The sequence below is a fragment of the Malania oleifera genome, chromosome 7, assembly GCF_029873635.1.
Source record: "Malania oleifera isolate guangnan ecotype guangnan chromosome 7, ASM2987363v1, whole genome shotgun sequence".
Lineage (NCBI taxonomy): Eukaryota > Viridiplantae > Streptophyta > Magnoliopsida > Santalales > Ximeniaceae > Malania > Malania oleifera.
In genome coordinates, this window is record NC_080423.1 from 50673858 (window position 1) to 50686547 (window position 12690).

Below are 12690 nucleotides of genomic sequence, written 5' to 3' on the forward strand. Positions count from 1 at the left end.
CGTCTCTGTTGCTTTCTTGGTTATGCCATTAAACACAAGGGTTATCGGTGCTACGACCCCATAGCCAAGCGTCTTCAAGTCTCTCGACATGTTCAGTTTTGGGAACACAAAATGTTTACTAGTATCTCTCCATTTTCTTCTAATTGTCCCTCATACTCTCCCATTTTCACTAACCCTGCCATAAATCTCTCTCCTGATTTTTCATCTAATGCAGATCATGACAGCTCATCAGGTGATCACTTCGTGTCTGCCTCTCCCGAACCTGGCCTATCTGATGATCATGTCATCGCATTCACTATGCCTGAGTCCTCTGATTTGGATGTCCATCGTTCTAGTCGGGCAAGGGCACCTCCTACCTATCTTAGTGATTATCACTGTTTTTCTACTCTTTTCTCCCTTCGCAAGCCTCGTAATTATCGTGAAGCTTGTTCTGTTCCTGTTTGGCAGCAAGCTACGTCTGAAGAACTTGACGCACTTCACAAAACTCATACTTGGGACCTGGTTGACCCGCCTCCTAGAAAGACTGTAGTTGGGAACAAATGGGTGTATAAAGGGAAAACGAACTCCGACGACGACGATTCTGAACTAAGACACAAAGCTTTAGTGGCAAAGGGCTTTACTCAGGAATATGACATTGATTATGAGGAGACATTTGCCCCTGTTGCTCGTATTACCTCCATTCACTCACTTTTGGCTATTGCCTCTGCTCGCCAATGGCCTTTATTTCAGATGCATGTCAAGAATGCCTTCTTACATGGTGATTTGGCTGAGGAGGTATATATGCAGCCCCCTCCAGGATATCCTCATCCTCTTGGTAAGGTCTGTCATCTCCACCATGCTTTATATGGGCTTAAGCAAGCTCCCCGTGCTTGGTTTGCCAAGTTCAGCTCCACTATTGCACAACTTGGGTTTGCCTCTAGCTCTTATGATTCATCCCTTTTTACCTGTCACACAGCTACTGACATCACTATTCTACTACTTTATGTTGATGATATAATCATTACTGGTGATGATATTTCTATCATGAGCTTAAGCAATTTCTGTGTCAGCAGTTTGAAATGAAAGACCTCGGTTCTCTTCGCTACTCCCTCGGCTTAGAAATGTCTCCTACCTCTGATGGCTACTTTTTGACAAAAGCTAAATATGCTTCTGATCTTCTCACACGTGTCGGTATCACAAATTGTAAGATCGTTGATAGTCCGCTGGAGCCCAACATCAAACTTCATCCTACTGATGGGGGGCTCCTTCCCGATGCCACTCGTTACCGACAGCTTGTTGGGAGCTTGATTTATCTTACTGTCACTGGACCAGACATTACCTATGCAGTGCACCTTGTTAGCCAATTTATGTCGGCTCCTCGTTCCGTTCACTATGCAGCTATTCTTCGCATCTTACGATATGTGAAGGGAACCCTATTTCATGGGCTTTTTTTTTTTCCTCTCATTCATCCTTGACGTTGTAGGTTTGTTCAGATGCTGATTGGGCAGGGGACCCTACTAATCATCAGTCTACCACTGGTTTTCTTTTTCTACTTGGTGACTCTCTTATCTCTTGGTAAAGCAAAAAGCAGACTGTCGTTGCTCGCTCTAGTACTGAGGCTGAGTATCGGGCTCTTCTTGATACAACTTTTGAACTTCTTTGGCTTCGCTGGCTTCTCCATGATATGGGTGTTCCTCAGCCCTCGTGCACTCCGCTTTACTATGGCAATCATAGTGCTGTCCAAATCGCTCACAATGATATTTTTCACGAACGTACCAAACACATCGAGATCGATTGTCATTTCGTGCGTCATCATCTTTAGAAAGGGACACTTTGCCTTCTGTCAGTTCTCTCGACTGATCAATTGACTGATATCTTCACAAAGGCTCATCCACCTGGTCGCCATCGTGCTTTAGTATGCAAACTTCAGTCGACATCTTCAATACTACCTTGAATTTGAGGGAGGATGTTAGTATAATCTTCCTAAGTTACCCTTGTACCCTTGTATACTTCCTAAGTTACCTTTGTATACCCTACCTCCTTTAGCTATAAAGCCTTGTAAAGTGTTAATAAGAAATAAAATAAAGAGTTTCTCTTTTGTCATATATATATATATATATATATATATATATATATATATATATATATTATTGAATGTAGTAAATTATTATTTTTAAAATTTTCATTAATTTTTTTTTTTTTTAAAACTATGATGCAAATTTAACTTACAAAATTTTAAGATGAACTTGATTTCTTTCATAATGAGTTGGAAAAAGAAAGTACAATTAATAATAATCACTAACAAATGTGTTTTGTGGGGTTTAACCATTTAATAGTTTCATGTGCAATGCACTAATTTCAATAAAATGACTAAAAGTATACATCATCCTCAAACTCACTATAAGTTCTTTAAGATGAGGTTAAAACTTGACCTCCAAACTTGTAGCATTCTTATGCGAGTAAATGCATATTCTCCATCAATTTAAGCAATTAATTTAACATAATCTAATAACTTTGAAAATTGACAATAAGTTTTTCCATAGAGTTCTAAAATGCAAATTATTTAATCGTTTGACCATAAATTCATAGACACATAAATTGCTTTGGAAAATTTCTTGAAATTAATTAATTTTTTCAATAAAATCAACCAAATAAATTGTTTCTACAAAGTAACATGCATCTAATTTTTTTTTTTTTTTGGGAGTAGTTTGTATATAGTACATATTTATCATATAACATATAAATGTAAGCATGATGATTAATAGAAGGATATAAATTAATAAACCATAAGACATACAAGAACTCAAAAGTGATGTTTAAAGTCTCATATCATATGTACTTCTGTTAAGATAATTTCTTTTTTGAGAGGTTTCCTTCTAACATTATTATCAACCTCTTTTTTCTTACCAACACACAAATAATAAGACTAAAACTAGAATGAGAAGTGAGTGATTAATACCTTTTAGGCAGCCACATATATATATATATATATATATATATATAATCAAAATTGAGTCCATTTATAATAAACACTTAATGGTGATCCTTTTAGCCTCCATTGAATTATAAAGCTAAGAACTTTTATGGGACAGAATTATTCATGAAAATTAAAAGCATCAATATATGAGGTTAATAATTAAGAGCTTAATGTTTTTGTTATGGGAATTAGGGGGATATGGAGGGGAGGAACGTGGCGGCTTCGGCACAGGATGCGGTCCTGTTCGACAAGATTGCACGTTTCAAGGGGGAGAAGTGACTCTCATGTTGTTTTTTTATACTAACAAAGTGCATCACGTTGTGAAGTGATGTTGATCATCAAAACAGCTTTCGTAAATACTGCGAATGCCACTCCGAGACCCCCCTCCCCCACTCTGCTCCCGTTTTTCCCATAAAAACTAAACTATCCAATGCGACCGCATTTAATTAAAACCAAGAATATGAAAGTGTAACTTACCCTTCTGACCCCTCCCCTCCCCTCCCGGGCCGTCTCCTGTCACTGAAATTCGACAGCGAAACGGGCCGAACACCGCCCCCCACCCCTTCACGGTTTCGAAACGTTTGCCGAGAAATGCGGCTACATGCCGCCTCTTTACTTTCTCATCACTTGTTTTGTCACTAACTTTTAATATTTGTAAATTAATTTTTTTTTTTAAAGAAAAACTGACCAATAAAATAACTAAACAGCTGCAGAAATTTTGACCCTTCGATCCCAATATTATAACCTCGCCCAGCTCAAGAACTAATTGATTAAAATAATCATTGAACGTTTAAATCTCTTTCTCTTTCTCTCTCTCTCTCTCTCTCTCTCTGCTTGTTGCGTATGGAGAAGAGTTGTTTTGTATGAAAAGTCAGCGACTCCCTCTCTCTCTCTCTAAGCTATTTTTCTTTCACCACTTCGGTTGTTCTGGACAAGAACATCAGTCTCAATAACCTTCAGAGCCTGTTTGGTTTTCAGCTCTCTAATCAGCAAAACCCATCTCCCCAGGCGATTTTAGCTTTCCACAGCGTAATCAAGTGTATGTCTTCTACGTCTGTTCGGTGCAAGTCACACCACACGACTCAAATGGCACTCCTCTTCATTCTCTTCTTCTCCAGATGCAGCCATGCGTAGCTACCTCCCTCAACCAATGGACAATTACCAAGGCGATTTGGCTGACGTGGTCCGAGCAAGCGGCGGAGCCATCGGTGCCGGCGGCGCCGCCCAAGCCTCCTCGGCCCAACCCGATTGGCAGTTCCCCTCCAGCCTGATGGAAACCACAGATCATGATTTCGGTGACCCTTTCTCCAACATGCGAGATCCGCTGCTCTACGAGCTCGACATCGCCAGTTCTGGCTTCTTCAGGGGCCCCAATTCCGCAGACCTGATGGAAGCCAGTGTAATTGAGGAAGCCAGCGGGAACAATTATAGCACCGGAAACAGCACTAGTATTTTCTCGCGGACGCTTCAGATCTCGCCCAACGTCGGCGCTCACCAGCTGCCGGTTTCGCCGTGCGAATCCGCGGCCGCCGCCGCGATAGGAATTAGCGGCAGCAGTACAAATTCTCATGGGGTGTTGGTTTCCAATGACTTGGTTACTGCTAGCATCTCCCCCAGAAGTTGCTTGGGTGATGCCACTGGAGGGGTGCAGATCTCGTCGCCCCGAAATCCGGGTATCAAGCGAAGGTGCGTGCGAACTTTCGAAGCAAATACATATATTCATATAAAATTATTTTTTCTCTTTTGTTTTTTAAATAATTGCTTTGGTTAACTCAAAAACAAAAATGAAAATAAAAATGATTGATTTAATGCGTTGGTAGAATTAATGCAAAGTTTGATTCATGAGATACCCAGATCATCACAAAAAGCAGGAACTGGTGACGACTATATATCATGGGAATTGAGTGAATGAATTATGGAACTTTTGGGTTTCTGTACAACATTGTTGAGGAGGATCCGAGATATACTAGATGGGGTTTATGCTCATTTTGCTTTTGTTTTAAAGATGTAAGGTATGAGATAGATATATACATAGGGTTTAGTTGATGACATGTTCTATGTAGAGAAGCCAAGTGAAAATTAATAGGGTTTCAAAGAGAAGTCCAAATATGATTTCTGGTAGCTAGGATTGTTCCCAGCTGCCAAAAAAACCAGTTAAGTGTAACATGATATAAATTGTGTTGATGAATTTTTAATTGATCAGCTAGAAAAGGTATGCTAATAGCTAGTCACACCGACTTAACTTTCGTGCAGTAGTAGTTATGTGGACCTTTTCTGCCACGCTCATCACCTGAAATCATCAAAATGGGTTTCCATTGGTGGATCGCCTTCAGAATATGCATGCTATCCCTTTATCTTTCTTAAAGCAAGACTAAGCCACATATAACATACACTTCTGCCAAAAAGTAGAAACTGAAAACAATTTTTGCCTCAGGGAAACAGCAGTATTACTATATATGTATTCTGAAGTTGATCAAATTCGAAATGCTTCGAATTCAATTGCTCAAGCAGGCCAGCAAATTACTAGCAATAAATGTATACAAGGGTAAAATCATCATGATCAGAACACAACTGGGTGAAAAATATATTACTGAGAAAAAAATAATAATGACTAAGATGTTATCTTTATACCTTCTTCTTCTTCTTCCTCCTCCTCTTCCTCTTCTTCTTCTTCTTCTTCTTCTTCTTCTTCTTCTATGCTAACTTAATTATTGGACTTCATAAATATGCATATGCATATATATGCAGGAAGAGCCAGGCGAAGAAGGTAGTTTGTATTCCAGCGCCAGCACCTGCTAACAGCAGACCTAGTAGCGGGGAAGTAGTTCCATCTGACCTGTGGGCATGGAGAAAATACGGTCAGAAACCCATCAAGGGCTCCCCTTACCCAAGGTAAGCATGTGTGTGTGTTTGTGTGCGTGCGTGCGTGCGTGTGTCTATATAGTGCCAGAAGATTTTCTCGCCTAGCTCTGACAAGTGACAACTATTAGTTACCATTAGACTTTCAACTTATGTTTTCTTCGCAAGAATACAATTAAATATCGCATGTTTTCTTCCTATTATTGCAACCAAACGAAATTTCTGACTTCTTCAACAGATGGGAAATTAATATTACTTAACCTTGAAATGATTTAGTAGAAAATGCGAACACTACTGTAGTGGCAGCAGGAGTGACTATTAATGATCATGCATCTCAGTGAAAAACATATATATGTAGATTTACAATTCCATGAGCACTAGTACTACTGTACTTAAGTATATATCAATGATATATTTGCTTACATGGTATTTGCTGTTTGTAATTCGATATTAAATATTTGTAACCAAATAGGCATATAGATATATAGGCATAATTTGATAAAACAGATGGAGCCAAGGCCACTGGATGTTGGATATATGTCGACCTGTCTTATATATGTTTTGGGAGAAATGTTGGTACGTTGACATGTAAAGGTTTAATTTTAAAACCATCCAGGGGCTACTATAGATGCAGCAGCTCGAAGGGTTGCTCTGCAAGGAAACAAGTGGAGCGGAGCCGAACCGATCCCAACATGCTGGTCATCACCTACACTTCTGAGCACAACCATCCATGGCCAACCCAAAGAAACGCGCTCGCCGGCTCCACCAGATCTCAGCCATCAAAAACCAATGCTGCTTCAAAAACTACCAGTAACCCAGGCTTCGACCCTCAAAGGACTAATTCAAACCAAAAGGAAGATATTATGAATAATAATCAAAAGGATGAGGAGCACAACAGCGGTGTTAATGCTTCTGATCATATTCTCTCATGTAGTGCATCAGCAGTTAAAGAGGAAATGGGAGAAGTAGAGAAGCAATATTTGGAGATGGAGGATGGAGAATTTGGTGAAGGGTTTGCCCAGACTAGTTACAGGCCAGCACTGCCTGATCAGTCTAACCACCAGCCAGAGGACTTCTTTGCAGATTTGGGAGAAATAGAGGCTGACCCACTGAGTAATCTGCTGTTTACAGAGGGCTTTGAGGAAGATCATGAGGGGAAAGAAAGCAAGGGTACTGGCATGGATCCATTCAGCCTCTTTGGCTGGACAGGACACACTAACAGCTCATCATTTGGAGAAGCCAAGAGGGGTTTATAATTAGAATAAAGCCCTTCAAACATGCAATCCACCGTACCCTATATATATAACAAGATACATTTATATCAATGGAGAGAGTTAATTTTCTGCATGCAGCTATCTTGCTAGCCATTATAACTGATCTGTCTTACTGCCATTTTATACAATGTTTGAGGATGGATGGAGTACTGGAGGGAAGCGCTAGATTACTACTATAGCTAGCTAGCTAGTTATCTCTTTTTTTGTTCTTGTTATTTACCAGAACTACAGTGAGGAGATTAGGGGAAAAAGTAAAAGAGAGTGCTGGTTGATTGGGAGCAGACCCATGAGTCCCACATTCCTCTTTGGAATATTAGTGGATGGGACAGAAAGCTGAGGAACAGAAGGTTTCTACAGTTAAAACAAGTACACCCAACAGACATGACTAGAAAGCTCATTGAGGAGATTGATTTAAGAATGGACTCTTTTACACTTCATCTCATCTTTCCAAGTGGGAAAAATTATTCAAGCCACCAGCTTTGGTGATGATCGTGTGGGTATTTAATTTGAAAAGAAATTAGCCATGGTTTAAATATATATATCTGCGGGTGCGGGTGGGTAGTTAATTTAATCAGCCGAGAAGTAAGAAGATTGAGAAGATGGATTAAAGCCAAGAAGGGGAAGAAAACAAAATATGTATTACAAAAGCTCTTGACTTTTTTATCAGCATCTTCTGGGGATACGTAAAAAGGAAGAAGAAGAAAAAATATAAGCTTTGGGTTCCTCAGCTTTCTGTTTCTTATTAAGAGTCTGTCCAATTTGTGTTTAGAATATTTACTTCAAGTGTTTTCTCTATTAAAGGATTGTTTAATATTTATGAAACAAACAGACTATCGATTCAGTCTTTTTATATTGTTTTGTATCCTGTATTCATTGGATGAAATGAGTGCCAGCATGACGCTGGTATTTTGTCATTTTACATGCATGCTGACGGCTATCTCTGCACATACATGGATGAAATATATTTAAAATGCTATCTGACTTTAAATATAACTATATAATTAAGCTTCCAGTTAACTAAGACATATTTTAGAGCATCACTATCTCTTGCTTGGAATTTCACACCAGGCCTTTAGTTTATGCATAGTTTTGAAATCCACGCAAATGATATGTAGAGCAGCTTGCTGGACCGAAGGAAATGTTCATATTTATTCAATTTTATTATTATTATTATTATTATTATTCATGTACAACAAGTTCATATATGGATGGTTAGATCCACAAGTCATCCTTTAAAAAGTAAATTCTTTGCTTAAAATCACCCTAAATTTTGATACAGCAAGAATCAGGAGGCCAATATATAATAAATTAAAAGTCTCTTTGTTTGGAGCCTTATATTTTGTTATTAGGAACTATATATATTGGAATTGTATGACATACATTTTAATTAAGAACTGCCTTATTTGGAAATTTTAGACTTGTTTCAAGTTTTAAAATATTTTCTAAAGGTTTTCAAAAGACAATGAATATTTTCTCACCATTCTTAGTTTTTTTTTCATTAAATAGTTAGGTTATCTCTTTAACTGTTCCAGCATTGACTAAAATATTTCTTCTAACAACTGTTCTAGAAATTTAGTCAAAATAAGCACATTAACAAAATTTTCGAATTTTATAAATTCAACTGATTCTTTCAAAAAATTAACATTAAAAAGGATTTGGAAGCAATCAACTGAAGTTTAATTTGGCAAAGTGGAATGGCAGAAAATAACAAAAAGCTCTAGGGAACCAAGTAAACTATGGATAGGCTATTTTGCACCCAAGATAATTAGTCAATTGAAATCCATTTGCATAGTAGTTAGAATTTCCTGCTTGTTGGTTCATTCAAAAATAAAAAATATTCACTCTTTTTGTACACTTCGTGTTTGGGTTTTTTTTTTCTCCTCCTCAAAACAGTGTTTTCTTCATTCCTATAGCTTGCAATATGACTAGCAATATAAATAAAATCATGCTAGAACTATGTGAGAATCTATATGTGACTCAATAACTTTTTAAGCAGCCAAACTGAAAAATAAATATGCTATATTAAAGAAATGGTTAGGAGTCCACCCTCTTTTCCTTAATTAATATTTGGGCGGCACCAAGTTTAGTTTACTGCCATCTCTAGCTTTTGTCCTTTTAATTGGTGGGGCTCAGATGAGATTGATTATGAAGAGCACTCTAGACCATCAAATTGAGAGCTCATCTTATTCTTAATTATTGATTGGATGGGGCATGAGTAGAAAGGTTAAGATGGTCAAATTATCATTTCTATTTTTAATTATTTTTTCTAAGTACTTTCTAACTTTGATTGTGTTAGTCAAGCCCCATGATCTGCCAATTAAGTATAAATAATCTTTCAATTCAACAGTTGAAATTACTTTTTCATGGTTTTATATGGATCCTATAAAAAAAAGCGATTGAATTTCCAAATTTGATGCCCAAGTGGTGATGAAGCATTATCAGATGAGGTGTTCGATATAACTACATGCAATAAAGCTACCAAAATCTCCTTTTATTATTTCTACAACTATAGACAATGTCAATAATTGACATCTTTTGTAAGAGATCGTGCTAATTAAAATATGATATCTTATTTGAGCTCAAATAATATATATATATATAGTATCTTGACTATTAAGAGATTCATATTTAGTTTATATTTTGATTTTTACATCTATAATATGAGTTTGATACACAATTACAGAACTAATTATACATCCCTAGCTATTTGTAAACATTTAGCATCACATCACAAGATTTAATTTCACAAATCACGAAATTATACGTCACTTTTCTCCGTGTAAATGAGTTAAATTTTATTTGAAAATTAAAGCATTAACAAAACATACATTTCTTATTAATGAAACATATATATAACTCATACAAGTAGTCAACTAAATATTCTTAAATACTAACTATCGCATAACACGATAAGAGTATTGTTTTTACATATCACTTATATCTACAACAGGGAAGCTTGATTCCTCTCTCCTTCATAGATTTCTAAATCTTTTGTTATTGAAAGATACTGTAATCTCACGTAAAAGAACCACCAACAAAAAAACACTTAAATTTGTGGGTACTTCAAGAATAAATTTTCTTAATCAAAAGAGTAAAATAAAGAAATTACTTATGATATTTCTAACAATAGTATCTAACTTAATGAAAGACAGTAAGTACCTAATATTTTTGAGCTTCACATTTTATAATAGTTTCAACATATAATGAAATATCCATAATACCCTTTTTACTTTTAAGTATCTCTCTCTGCACACATATAGATTAAAGAAACGTATGCTTATGCCAACCCAAGTCATATCTCACCACAAATTATACCTAATAGTGAACTCCAGACCTTAGTGGAGCATCTACTGCCACTAAATTTTTTTAAATTAATCATTTTATAAAATGATATTATTAAACAATTTGACTAATGTTGAAAACTCTATTTAAATAAGAAACTAGAAAAAATAAGGAAATTTTATCATGCTTATTGAAAAGAAATTTTTTATGAACTGTCTTGTCTGAAGATTTTTTTCTTTCACATGCAATATTTTGCTCCTCATTGCGAAAATTGGGGTTTGATTATAATCGAAGAAATTGGCGGGTTTACCATTAACTGTACATATCTAGTTCATAAACAAATGTTAAGTCCATAGCATCGATTAATTTCAATAACCATCACGCAAGGGTAAGGTTATCGTTTTAGCATAAGGATCGATGAGTAGTGAAATGGTTGTCATATATTTTAAATTATATTATATTATGACAAAGATTTTTAACATTTTAATTTTCATAATTTCAAATTTAAAATTTTAAGATCCGTTTAACTATGAAAAACATTCTCAATTTTTCATTTTTAGTATTTCAAAATTTAAAAAATTTTAAATTTTAGTTTTCCAAGATTCATATTCAAATGATTAAACCATAGTGACATGTTTGTCTAGTTGTGCACAACTTGCACTTTTTTATTTTTTATTTTTATATTTTAAAATATTGCAAAAAGGTAATAGACCTTTTAGTTGTAGAGAATAGTTTTCATTTTCTTATTTTAGTTTTTCAAAAAATTATGAACAAATGTTAAAACATTTTAATTTTACAAAATTTTATGAAATAATTGGCCAATAATTAAATGTTTTGAAATGATTTGCTTGTGGAAACAGTTTTATATTTCAATTTTGATTTTTCAAATAATTATGAAAGTGCCACCTGATTTTTTAATTTTCTAAATTTATATAGAAGAGGTGAAAAACATCTTGTTATTTTTATAGATTTCTAACTCTTACTTTTTTAAGAAAGGTAAATTCATTAGTAAGGGGCTTGAAACTTCCAAGAGGACGAAAACTTCTATAGGGGATATATAGACAAGCTTCAAATACAAAGATCACCCCCACCCCAAATTTGATAAAACATACTTTGCATATTCTAGGTCAATGATTCTTCTTAATTAATGGAGAATCTCCTATATAGATAAAACACATTCTAGTTAACCAAGCCTAATTCTATAACTGCTTTGTTCCAGAGCAAACATATCCACATGCACGGTTTTGTCTTATTCATGCATTCACAATCAAGAAGTACTAGATTCTTTTTTTGGAAAGGCCTCGAAAGGAGAAGGACGATTAGAATACCAACAGGCATCTATTATTGAATTCACCCGATCTGATAGTGCCCATTTTAGGAATGCCCAATGCCAAAGTCACTGAATGGATATGTCTCCAATCCCTAAAACAAACTATCTAATATACTTATCTCCTATATTACAGGCGAGCATTTTACCAAAAGTTTCTATTATATCAATTTACCTTTGTCTGATTTTAGTTGAAAGATATACTATTACTCAGGCAGGGCAAACAATTTCAAAACAAACTCCCCATTAATTACATAGACCATAGAATTTGGATTTTAGATTTTTATTTAATTGATTTATGTGTTGAATTTCTTCCAAATCCACAAAATTCAAATTCAAATCTAAAAATACGTGATTTCACATAATATTTTACATACTTTTCTTTTTGAGAAATTGAAAAATAAATTGTATTTTTTTATAATTATTTTGAAGTCTACAAAACAAAACTGTGTTGCACACCTAATTAAACAAGCTCTTTATTTTGTATCTTTTTAATACAAATTTTGTAAAACTAAAAACTAAGTTGAAATTTTTATAATTATTAAGCAAACTAAAAAATAATAATATAAATATTTTTCACAACAAAACAGACCGTAGTTTTTAAATTTTCTAAAAATTATATATGATATCATTTGAGATAACAGATTTTGGAGGTTGGATTTGGAATTGTGTGGATTTGTAAGAAAATCAATACAATTTTATCGTATATTTTGTTTAAATCCACATAAATCATAATCTGAAATTTGAATTTTAGGTTCTCAAATGAAAGTTTAAAAAATTACAAAATTAGGAAATGATAAATATATAATTTTTTTCTTGTTTTCTTATACAAACTTAGAAAATAGGAAAATAAGATAGCATTTTTGTAATTACTTTAAAAATTGAAAGTAAAAAATAAACTCTTTCCTCCAGCAAATAGTGCCAAAAAATTTTATTGTTATTCATTTTTGTATACAAATGTTGTGAAATTAAAAAAAAAAAAATAGTTAACA

At 34.8% G+C, this 12690-nt stretch overlaps 1 protein-coding gene across 1 annotated transcript; it reads left to right on the top strand.

The window, feature by feature from the left end:
* Nucleotides 1–3724: 3724 nt before the first annotated feature.
* LOC131159790 (probable WRKY transcription factor 35) lies at nucleotides 3725–7162 on the top strand. Its single transcript, XM_058114962.1, has 3 exons — nucleotides 3725–4642; nucleotides 5705–5848; nucleotides 6432–7162. The coding sequence occupies exons 1-3, from the start codon at nucleotides 4083–4085 to the stop codon at nucleotides 7069–7071; spliced, it is 1344 nt and encodes a 447-aa protein (XP_057970945.1). The 5' UTR covers nucleotides 3725–4082; the 3' UTR covers nucleotides 7072–7162.
* The last annotated feature ends 5528 nt before the right edge of the window (nucleotides 7163–12690 follow it).